This window comes from Rousettus aegyptiacus, unplaced genomic scaffold, assembly GCF_014176215.1.
Source record: "Rousettus aegyptiacus isolate mRouAeg1 unplaced genomic scaffold, mRouAeg1.p scaffold_m13_p_1, whole genome shotgun sequence".
NCBI lineage: Eukaryota > Metazoa > Chordata > Mammalia > Chiroptera > Pteropodidae > Rousettus > Rousettus aegyptiacus.
In genome coordinates, this window is record NW_023416284.1 from 35549866 (window position 1) to 35562563 (window position 12698).

At 37.2% G+C, this 12698-nt stretch overlaps 1 protein-coding gene across 2 annotated transcripts in view; it reads right to left on the reverse strand.

Annotated features, from left to right (window-relative positions):
- NDC1 (NDC1 transmembrane nucleoporin) overlaps positions 1 to 12387 on the reverse strand; it is a 44351-nt gene extending 31964 nt beyond the window's left edge. Inside the window, exons 1-6 of one of the 2 annotated variants that reach the window (XM_036234254.1) lie at positions 12049 to 12387; positions 10392 to 10512; positions 8190 to 8291; positions 6142 to 6316; positions 4436 to 4574; positions 356 to 464 (exon numbers count right to left, since the gene is read on the reverse strand). In XM_036234254.1, coding sequence (XP_036090147.1) covers positions 356 to 464; positions 4436 to 4574; positions 6142 to 6316; positions 8190 to 8291; positions 10392 to 10512; positions 12049 to 12105 — 703 coding nt within the window. In that variant the 5' untranslated portion in view covers positions 12106 to 12387. The remainder of the gene's footprint in view (positions 1 to 355; positions 465 to 4435; positions 4575 to 6141; positions 6317 to 8189; positions 8292 to 10391; positions 10513 to 12048) is intronic. The other variant, XM_016120415.2, reaches the window with a different exon arrangement.
- Between the last annotated feature and the right edge of the window lie 311 nt (positions 12388 to 12698).

Genomic DNA, 12698 nt, shown 5'->3' on the forward strand with positions numbered 1-12698 from the left:
CTACTTTTAGTTTCTAAGAGTCTGACTATTCTAGGTACCATCACACAGTATTTGTCTTTTTGTGACTAGCTTACTTCACTTAGGATAATGTCCTCAAAGTTCAAACATGTTGTAGTACATGACAGAATTTCCTTCTTTTTTTAAGACTGAATAATATTCGATTATATGTATATACCACACTTTTAACAAGATTTCCCGTAATAAAATACTTTTGACAATCTAAACGAATCTAAACAGTTGGGCTAATCACACACCTACAAGTATAGGAAACATACAAAAACAACGATGACTTTGCAACTGACATTTTCTGAGCTATCACCTAACAAATACACTATCAAAAAGCAGAAATTCTTACCAAGAAAATAATACACAATGCAGAAATTTCTAATCAGGAACAGTGATTCCATACAACTGTGTTTAACCAATAAGGGCAGAGATCTCCTAAAGCGCAAGAACTTGTATTGCTGTGGGAAAAGAAAAACAGAATCAAGTAACATTCCCAAACAGGGGTTCTACTTCATTCTAAAGCAAGCATATAACTATAACGGTCCACATGTAAAACAAAATCATTGTATAAAAAGACAAAGTTTATTCTAGAAGCAAAATATCAACTATTTCTGATTTTAAATGTTTAATATTTACATTAGCTCACTGATATGAGATCAGAAATGGAAAGATTAACAATATCAATCTATACTTATACTAAGGACTATGGAAATGAAGTACAATAACAATAGCAGCTAACATTCTTTGGGTGCTTACTGTGGACCAGGTGCTGTTCTAAGTAAGCACTTTATATACATTAATCCATTTAAACCTCATAAGAACCCTATGAAGGAGATTCTATTATTATCCACAACCTACAGATGAGAAAAACAAGGAGGCACAGAGAGATTAAGTAACTTAAGCAATGTTTCCAACTAGCAAAAGGAAAATCTGAGATTTTAATCTAGATAGGCTGGCTTCAGAGTTTGCAATCTTAATGGTAATATATATTGCCTCTACATTAAATTCTTTTAAATGCTATTTGCAGAAAAATAGTAGGCAGTAAAGCTGACACTAGGCTAGCGATCAAGAGACCTGAGTTCCAGTGCTTTCCTCTTTCTGTACAACACTGAGCAAGTCTCCTATCTAGTTAGTTATCTGTGAGATAAGGCTGAACCAACTAAATAGTTCCTTAATGGGAACTTCCCAGTTCTACCAATCTAAGACAAAAGAAACAAATAAGAAAAAATATAAAACTTTTTTCTGAAAAAAACTACACTTGTTGCAAAACAAAGGTTTACCCCTCTCCCATTCCTGCTCAAAAAAATACCAACAGAAAAAAGTTTTTTAATTATTGGAACGTATCTAAGAAAACCTAATGAACAAAAGATGAACTTCCTAAATTCTTTTGTAATTATATTATTACATTTATGTATATGTAAGAATATATGTATTCTTTTATGCTTGTTATAATTTAGGACTTATCCTTCTTTACGAAATTTCAGAAGTTAAAGAACAGCAAAAAACTATAGTACTTAGGTAGAAGTTACATCTTCATACCACGTATGCAGATTCCTACAGTATCTCACAAAATGCAGCCAATATGAATACTCAGTCACTAACTGTACGACTTCAAACATACTGGCTTATTCAAATATTTTCGAAGTACAAGATGTGGAATTGCACTATTTTATGCAGCCCCTGGATGTTACTACCTTTTCCCTTCAATCCACCCCAGTAAAAAGCTCTCGCTTTAACCATTACTCACAAGTGTACAGACGTTTCAGCAGATATGCAGAGAATAGCCATGTGCACTCATCTTGCTCCAAAATTGAAGTGTTTTTCAATTCCCTATTGGGTTTCTTCTGTGGTTTGGCTCTGAGCTACCCTTTACTGAATGTTCACCATGTGCCAGGATCTATCAACCTTATTTAATACTTTCAAACAGTCTTGTTGGCCTAGAGCTTGCTAAGCCCTGTCCTGGTGCACATCCATTTATTCATCCCTTACTTCATGCTAACATCCTGATTGTCCTGTCTGTCATTAAGAATTTGATAATGGCAATGGAGCTGGTTTTAGTTGTGTAGCAAGTTTTAAAAAAATCTAATGGGTTAATGGCAAGTTGGTTAAAATTAGAATATCTTTTAAAAGATCAAATTTTTCATATTTTTACATGAAAAAGCAGTTACTGAATATGTACAGTGTAAAACGATTTATGAAAAACCCACCCCACAAAATATACAGTGTTACAGATACATACATATGTAAATGTACAGTGAAGAGTTTGGAAGAATATATCCTAAACTGGTCACTATCTCTGAGGCAAAGATGGAGACTGACCAGAGTAGCCAAAGGGAACTTTTACTTTCTCTATAGTATTTGAATATTTTATAGTAAAAAATTATACTATTATACTCTTGGGAAGATGGCTGACAGGCAGCATCAAAAAATGAGGATAATAATAATAAAATGATAATAATACTTGCTATTGCTGCAAAAAATTATTTAAAGTCTAACAATCTCTGGTCAGCGTGGCTGTTAAAAAAAAATAGTAAAAGGCTAAAGCATCACATCAATTTAAGGAGGTTCAGAAGAAGGAATGGGCCTGATTTCTCACATCAAGCTCGTAATTTCCTGACCATCAATCCCTCTTCCCTTAACAACTTAAAGCACATGAGAGAAGACTATACTGTGCACCATGCTCTTAGGACTAATGAAAAAAAGCTAAGGTATAGTGTCTTTCTTCCCTCTCAGGCTTCTAGGAAAGAGAGTGTGCCCGGCAAGGCAAATACAGACGGTTATGAACCTGATGGATGAGAAACTATGGTCTGAAGCACAAAAATCCACCATTTCAACTATTCTTGCCAAAATCCTTACCTCCATACTCTACTGCACCCATCCAGCAAAATTCCTGCATCAACAACCCTAGTCTGGATAACAACACCCAACTATGTAGACCAAACACCACTGTACACTCATGGTTACAAGAGATGCCCCCAAAATATGTTTTGGCCAAATACCAAATAGCCAAATGTTAAAATTCAACATTCTGCCAAAGTTGAACCTGAAGCCAAAGCTGAATAGTACCATAAGACAATAAACTTCTGGGGTATAAAAACAAATTTAAAATTTTATCAAAAGAAATCACAAAAAATTTAGTAGTCAAATTTTACAAATTTGACAATATGTGGTAAACAATAATTTATTAGCACTGTCAATTATTAGACTGCTCCTATGTTTACATTATTGTACATCTGTGATGTAAAAGTAATGGTCACTTTCAACTGAGGTCCACAGAGGAGCAACAGATTTGGGAGTATCTTATTTTTCTTGAATATTTTCTTTTCTTAATTCTCTATATTCTTAATTACATTTGGACCAAACATGATTTACCATGAATATTTCCATACAAAATTTTGGAGTTTTTCTCCTTGTGAAGATTTGAAGTGGCAAAGCTACCACCCTACTTTTAATTCATCTTCACAAGATATAAGAATTTCTAAAACAGACTTTTTCTTCATACACTTACAGACTGCACGGAGATAAGGCCCACACCCTTTTCTGTGAGCACTATCTCCTTGTTATATGTGTATTTTCATCAGACTGTTCCCATGGATGCAACAGACATGTTAAATGTTTAGCTACACCAAGAGAACTCTAAACTACCACACTCTCAAACTTTATACTCTCATGACACGATTTGTTTATACATCCCTCTCTCCCCACTAGATTGGGTTCTAATGGGAAGGGGCTGGTTCTAATATTTTTGCTTCAAAGCCCGGTCCTCAGCCTGCACAGTGGGAATGAAGCAAATAATAGCACAGTCAGGAAGTAGTGGGAACAGCCTGGGGAGAGCCTTAATCCTGCAGTAAGAATCTCAAACGATCTCTTTCTCTCTTTCTTGCCAAAGTAGGTGGTTCTGAGTTCCAGAGACAGCTTCTACCTGGTTAAGCAGATTTTTAAAAACCTACTAAGAGAGTTTAAACTGTTCCAATCAAGTCAGTTGAAATTTTTATTTATACATGTCATACCTTGTTCTAAAAAGGATTTGAGACAGTTACTGATATATTCTATACTTACTTGCACATCCTCAAGTTCATGAAGTTCTTAGGTTCAAAAAGAAGGTGGCAGTTGCACAGAGGTACTTTGCATGAATGTCATCCTCATTCTCCCCCAGCCCTGCTAGGTCACAGCAACTGCCACTACCTAGCAGGGAGGGAAAGAACGGAGCAAAGCAGTATTCTGAGAGAGGGAGAAGGAAGGCAGCTACAGCTCTCAAACATATATGTTAAAGTCTCATGATAACAACTCTCTCCTCTCCAAATGGCATTTTGAGAATCTCAGTCCTACACTCTATTTTGAATTAGATGAGGCCAGTTATACGAAATTGCCAAGGCAATTTTAACTCTGCCAAATTCTGACATAAGGTAATTCTCAAATGACAGCTTACCTGTATGATGGGAAATGGAAGATAGTTCATGTTGTTAATAAAATACCGGAGGCTATAGCAATAGCCCATAAATGCTCCAGCCAGTAGGAAAAAAAGGTGATACTCATTTAAGCAGGTTTGTCCAACAGGGCTATCGAAGCTGAAGGGAAAAAGTCAGGTTATTAATTCAACAGTCAGGGACACATCACTATTTTAGGCCCCATTTCTACTAAAGGCAAAGCTTTGACTTACTTAATCACTAAAGAAATGCCCAAAATTCTAACAAAATGGTTTGTTTTAGGTAAGTGTGGGCAAAAGATTACCAAAACTCTTTTCCCTGACATATGAGGCTCTGACCCTTATTTAACTCTCTAGCTCTGTTCTCCGGAAAGTTGGTAAGAGTAAGAATGTTTCCTGTGGTAATAAGAACTGCTTACAAGCTAACAAACTGTACCTGGATGAAGAGGAACTATAAACAAACTACATATACCTGATAGAGATGCCTACAACTTTGGGCTTCTCTCTGTGTTGTCTCTGATAACTGGGCAATCCCACACAGGGACAGTTTTCACTGAATAAAATGTGTTACCATTAGGGGAAAAAAATTGCCTTAAATGATAATAGCTAGGGCACGAAAGAAAATCAAGTATTCAGTAGTACTCATGAACAATGTTTTAAAGTCAGTGGAGAACAGGAACTTAAGATTACTTAAGTAATCATTTCTGATTTTTAAAGTCGTAATTAACTTGCAATTTTTATCAATGTCATGTGTATAAGAACTACATTAGTTTCAAAATCATGACAGTACTCTACTGAAGAAGGTAGTGATAATTATTTAAATTATCTTTCTTCATTCTTCCCATACTGTCTTCCTTCAAAGTCCAACCTAAATGCCACCTCCATGGCTCCTCAGGAGAATGGAAAGAAAGACCTACATGTTTCTGCTTTCTCCAAACCCAAGAAAAAGAAATCTTTTTTCCAAGGAGGAGCTAGTTAGTAGTGATCCTGAAGAAACAGCTGGCAATGGAAGCCTTCCCAAAGGGAAGAAATCTTTCCCCAAGGAGGAACCAGTTAGTGATCCTGAGAGGAAGGAAACAGGAGTGTTCCCAAGAAAAAGAACTTCTCCAAGGAGAAGCTAGTCGACAGTGGACCTAAAGAAGTTGCTGGCAAGCAAGGCAGCAGTGCCAAGAAAAAGTTCCAAAAAAAGTAAACCAGGAAGATTAGAATATGGGGTATTTTCCATCCGAACCCATCTCTTATACTCTAATAAAAACAAATTCTTAAGAAAAAAACAATGCTACTTCCTCCAAGGAGCTATGTGTGAATCTTCCCTGCTTTCTGAACTTCCACAGGTTTTACCTGCACAGCTCACTTTTTTCCCATTACAACCTATCTCTCACACATTCCTATGTCTCTATTATATCTATTTGAATCCACGGTTTAATTCCCCTGTTTTCAACTCTTAAGGAACTTATAGCCTACATGTGAATCACTCTTATAAATCCAACAGCATCTAGTATAGCATCATGTATAGAATGTTTTTTTTTTAAATTGTTGAATTCAACAAACATAAAATATAAAAAACATATGATATATGTAAAAAAAGAAAGCACCTTCTGTACAAGTCTAGAAAACAAACAATGTCCATAAACTAGTAAATTATACAAGTCATCTTTGGCTTAGTAACTAAACAAGATTCCTTAGAAGAAAAATGTATTTAATATTACCTCTTAGTACCAGTGCAGGGAACCACAAGAAAACTGTATCGGCCCTTGGTTATCACTGCAGCACACCAAGCCACCATCATTCCCATTGCAGCATGAACAAAAGAGTGCATGAGCTGCTGAGGATGAATGATCTTCCCTATCAGTGCCAGTCTGGAGCAGGGAATAGAAGGCACAACTGCAAACGAAACACATTAACATGGCTTTATAATCTGCAGCATATGAATTTGGAGGACCTACACCATTCCCTCTCATCCTTGCACAAATACTCCAAAGGGCAGGAAGAAACCCAGAGTCAATGTAAAACACAGTACAGAAAAATTCCTAGTAAAAATTTTTCAGTTAAAATAATTTGAAAAAAAATTGAATAAAAAGAGATGCACGTAAAAAAAGAAACTCTGAAAAATCTACAGATGAAATCTAGTAGAGCACCGTGTATAGAGTGTTTTTTTTAATTGATGAATTCAACAAACAAAATATCAAAAATATTTGATGTAAATAAAAAGCACCTTCTGTAGAAGTCTAAACTATTAAACTATACAAGTCATCTTGTATAGTATGAGTAACATTTTTCATTTCATTTTAAAATTTCCTGATAGCTCCAATAAAGCTTACCATGGCACTATCCTAAGTGCCATAAAAAAATTAATAATATTTTTAAGAAGATAGTGCTTGCCATCCAGCAAGTTATCTTTATTTCAGCATTTCAAAATTGGTACTATACAGTCCATCTGTGAAAAATAACCACAAACTAGGTAAATACTGACAACAGTGAATACAAAAATAAATGCTTGTATGGGAATTTCTAATACCTCTATGGTAATCCAAAGTTTTCTGGAAGTGAGCTGGGGAAGTGAGTATGGGTGAGGTGAGGAATGCTGACCTTTGAAACAGCTAGCACAGGGTTCCCTAACTTATCTATGTAGGCATTTTTCTTTTAACATATTCAAAATGAAGAGACTGTGGGGAGGTAGGAAACTAAGAGTGAAGGGCAAGGACTTAGGTGCTTCACACTTTGGAGAAGAGGCTGCTATCACCTTTCCCTCTCCACCAGAAATGCCAGAAGGGGCAGTGTGAGGGCACACGCAGTAAGCCAAGGAGTTGTGAACACGGTTTGATGGTTTGAACAGAAAAAGATCCATCAGCCAGTAGTGAGGGATTAGGAAAGCAAAGGAAAAGAATGTACGTATTATAATATCTGGAAGATTTCTTATCAAGTAAGAAACTACTGAAGAGCTAAAATGAGGAATGTTATAGGCAAAACAAGTACTGTCAGAAAATGCTTCTTATTGTATGCATCTTAAGGACAGACTCAAGAAATCTGAAAAGCAAAAAGAATGAGGAAAGAAACTAAGGAGGGTAAAAAAGCTCTGAAATCTAGCAGGTGATTCTCCCAAGGCAAAACAAATATGTTTAAGTTTTTAAGAAAATCTTAGAATTACAGACTTTTATATCTGAGAAAGACCTAAGAAATCACCTGGTCCTAATCTCCTACCCCATAAAGGCATTATTTTCATAATACATCTGCTGAATCACAACTTTAGCACAAGCTGTGAACCATTAAAAGACCTAAATTTTTTTGTGTGTAAAATATACATTAACAAAGTTTATTCATTTTAACCATTTTAAAGTGTATGGTTCTGTGACATAAGTACATTCACAATGTTGTACAACCATCACCACCACCTATCTTCAGACTTTCCCATCTTCCCCAGCTGAAACTTCACACCCATTAAACAATTCCTCATCCCCTCATCCCCAAAGCTCCTGGTAACTGTCATTCTACTTTCTGTCTCTATGAGTCTGACTACTCTAGGTACCTCATAAAGGGAATCATATATTTGTCCTAAAAGGTCTAAATATTTTTTTAAAACACAGAAACTAGCACTTGAATCTTAAGACATTCAAAGTATACAATTCTGCATACATTTGTAAAACTTAGAACTTTGACACAAAACACAGCCTGTTATACACACTCATATACAAAATGCATTGAGTATGACCTTAATAAATTCAGATATGTTAAGATGATTAACTTTGGAAAAACTCACCTGCATAGAACTCCACATTGAAAATACTTATTATTACTATTACCACTGACAGCAGCAGGAGGTAAAAGATTACACTGGAACTACATAAATCATTGAAAGAATCTAAAACACAAGAGAGAAGAACTGGTAAAGTTCACTCAGTCAGGTAATCACATTCAGTATACTGCAATAGAAAAAGGGTTTGAACCACTACTCTAATTTTAATTTTAAAAGCTTCTTTTCCTTAAGAATTTATTCAGATATTGCTGACATGTCCTATAGGACATCCACTTAAGAACTACAATGTGAGCTATTTGGACCAAGCTCTGGTCCCTTAAATCATACTAGAATTTCTTCTAGATAACCCAGATGTTAACAACAGACAAAATACTACCACGTGTAAACATATCACATTATGTGAAATAGAGAAGTACATATTTGGTAATGTACCAACAGAGTTTCTTTTTAAAATGTAAATAATATTTTTCGGATCGCCTCTTAATAAATCCAATTAGCTACTATAGCTAAAAAAGTAACATTTCTGTAAATAGCATAATCCATAAATCATCTAAATTAGCTAAATGAAAAAACAAAACATGATATCTCTGTGAAATACTAATTCACTCACATTTTAGAGTCATTCCACAATTAATATTCCATTTCAAAATTATGGCAAAAGTTTAAAATATGTATGTATTATGCCTAAAATCATGAGAAAAATAAGGACGTGTCTGCTGAACAGATGAACACTTAGTAATGAAACCAATTATTTTTAAAAGTATAATTCATTAACTAAAATTAATAAAATGAATTAAGCATCCACAATTAAATCTAAGCATTGTACTGAGCTAAAACAAAGAACTGATCCATGTGACTGGAAATAAGTAAGGAAAGAGTGTAACTTCTCTGAAAAGACTAGGTGAAGCAAGAGTTGAAGAGGACAAGCAACATTTGATGTAGAAAATGGCATGAATCAAATCCAATTTATGAGACTGGAGAGAAAGTATTATTAGGATTAAAGAATACTTGGCCAAATAAACAGACATACGATGGCCATAAGTTTTTATCTAAATTGCCAATTCCGAACAATTGGCAATGGCTCTAGATTATAATGCTCTGAGATTGTGAAGAAATAGCCAAGATCAAAAGATCCATGAGTGATGCAGATTCCAACAAAGTGGATACAGAAACACTTGCCATCCCTGTACTAGTTTATGGCTTAATTTCATCTGATCTGTAGGACTCACCCCAGAAATGACTGATATATCTCAACAAAAACTTAACATGACTTTAATTCTTTGGCAGCAATCTCTCCAAAAGCCACAAAGCAAAGCTTGGCATTTCCTTCTGAAAAATTAAATTAACAACACACTTCCCACTTTCCAAAGCAAAAGAAACTTACTATTATTGTTGTTGAGAGGAAATAAAAAGAATTTCAAGAATATTTGTGCTTCTGAGATTTAGGCAAGACTTTAAAGACTTCAAAACCTATTCTGGCAACATTTCTCTATTTTTTTAATTCTAGTGTGGCATAGTGGAAAAACAGACCAATGTTCAAATTCTAGTTCAGTTACTGAGCTGTGTGTCTCTGGAGACTTTAACCTGAGTCTCTGTTTCCTCATTTATAAAGTAGGGATAATACCTCTCTACTACACAGGGTTGTAGTTGTCGGAATAAGAGGTAATATACTTAAGGTTATTAGCGTGGTGCCTAGCACATAGTAGATAGCAATAACTGACAGATTCTCATCAATCTTTGTGTTTAACTCTAACTTCCTTAGTCTTTAATTCTTTCCTTCTTTTCTCTCTCAGCTTTCTTTATTATTAGCCACAATACAGAAATAAAATATTCTTAATTTTAGGTGGGCTTTTTCAAAGAGATGTCATATTTTCTATCCATAATTTTTAAATAAAGGAACAGTACTCTTCCTTTAAAAGATAATCTCATAAAGCTGTCAAAAAGAGACAAAAATTGAGTTTTAATTTACATGATCTTCTAATGGTTTTTTTGTTCATGTGATAATACACAGTCTGACAGGTTTACTAATATTATTATATAATGAAAAGGTGGTTTATGTTAAGAGAATGCTTTAAGATTACCCCAAAGTGAATGTTTGGCCATGTCAATATAGGCAATAATTTAAAATTTTTTTGAAACATAATGCAATTTTTATGTTGAGAAGTAGGTCCTATAAATGTTTTCTCCAAATTGAATATCACTTACCAGACAGCCACTGTATAGGATGAAATAAATCAATGCTGCTGAAGACTATAAATACTGTGGTACAGATGGGTAGAAGTAGCACTGACCAGACAATACTTGCGACTATCCTCCAGCCCAAAACCTATAACAAACAAATTCACTCAATCATGAAGTCAGTTAAACTATTTCAGTTATGCAAATCCTATCTTTTCATACAGGATATATATTACTAATATTTATACCCAGATCAGAGTCCATGCAGCTGTATGTAAACTCCAATGTTACTCTTAATAACTTCACATACCACTACAGAATCTTGTAATATCAGTGAATTAATGTTTCTATTAATCCAGTGTCAGGTGCCACATTAAATATCACAGCGGTGAAGGGGCGGGAGCAGGGCAGGGAGTGGGGGAGAGGCGGTGGGGAGGGCACCTTATTTAGTTTCACGACTGTATTTTACAGCAATTTATACTTGTCTCTCTAGGTTTAATTGATAAATATATCAATATCTAAAAGATATATACATTTAATGAGAGCCATCTGTATATTGTAACTGTGTTTACAATTACTAGATATACACTCCTTATTGGGCGACCAATGCATCATATTCTCGTCTGAATCACCAAAGCTCACCATTTAAGAAGTACAAGATTTACTGTCGAATAAGTGAATAAGAGAATGAATACTGAGGAGTTTTAAGCATGAAAGTGACACTCGAATTTATATTTTGGAAAGTAAAACACCCTTTTGTTTGTAAGGCGGCTTGATGAAATGGATCAGAGGAACAAGACCCAGACCGGAGACAGGAGGCAGTCCACTGCAATTGCCCAAGCCAAAGACTATAGTCAGTGTCTGAAGGCAGGCGATGGCAATGGAAAAGGAAAAAAAACAAAAAGCAAAAAACTGCAGCCACATTTGTGACATGCAATCTACAGGGAATGAGTCAGTGATTGATAATGTAGGTGGTAAAGAATAAGTAAGACTTAAAGACACAGAAGTTTTCAGCTTGGGATATCGGGTAGACAGCTGTGCCACTGGAGCAGAAGCACTATTCTAAAAGGGATACTACTTCTATTTGTCTTCCACAGAATGGATGCAAAACTGAAGCTTCAACTTCATCGAGGGAGTACCTACCTCCTCATCTGGCCCTACAGGGCATACATTCCTAACTTAACAAAGAATACCTCTCCTGCTTCCCTAATTCCCAACTCCAGCCTCTGCTAAAGCCACAGATTCATATTCCTTCCAATTCTGGACATTCCTTCACACTTCTTATCCCAAGTAATCAACAAGTTGTTTATTTTGCATCTACTAGCTACACCACCCCTGCATAGACTCTTCCTCCATTCTCTGCCCCAATTCCTATGCAGGCCAACCCTCCTGCTCTGGCCAATTTCCACTCAGGACTCCTTTCTCACCCTGTAAAAAGCTTGTACTCAGGCTGTCCCGCATCTATACACCCTGTAACCGGCTTTCCCTAACACGCCCCTTCCACCCTGTAAACAGCTTCCACTCAGGACGCCCCACGCAACACTGTAATCAGTCCCTTAGGCGGTCCCCTCCCCGCGCGCTCGCCACGCTACACTCGAGCCAGCCCAGCGCTCAAGCGCGGTCAGCCGGACCAGCCCGACCCCAGGAGCAGCCAGGCGCATGCCACCGCGAGCGCAACACTCACGCGCCACAAGATGTCCCGCGAACCGTCGGCGCAGTGCCGATTCGCAGCCGTGGCCATGGTGATGGCGGCCCCTACCCTGAGAGGTGCAGGAGCCAGTGAGCCCGCCCGCCACCGCAGTTCAAAGGGAGGAAGGCCCCAAGAGGACCCCGTCGGGGCTGCCCTAAACGCCGCCTGAGTGAGGCCCGGTCCAGGCCCCAACCCATCCCTTCGAAGTTTCGTCTGGACAGGTCCAACGGGCCAGAACTTCCCCGCAGATACGCCCCCAAAAGTGTCCCGGGGCTCCAGGACTCGCCCCCTAGAATCGAAAAGGTCTCTCCGAAGCAGAGTCCAGCGCGGCACCAGAAACTGGGGGCGGCGCTGCTGCATGCCGGGAACTGTAGTCTCGAGCCCCACCCCCCCCCCACCCCCGCCCCTCAGAACCAAGGAGTGTTGCATTCTGGGTTTCGGAGTTCCAAAGTACAGCATGCTGGGTGTCGAAGTTTTACCTTGTGGCATGCTGGGAATCGTAGTCTGTTATAAGGCCTGTACTACCTAAATGGCCTATAGTGTTGAAGGATCGGGATTCTTAGGAAGATCTGGCAAAATGATTTGCCCTCATTTCTCTGGATTTTACTTTGACTGCCTGAAAGTGAAATCAAAGGATGTTGTGG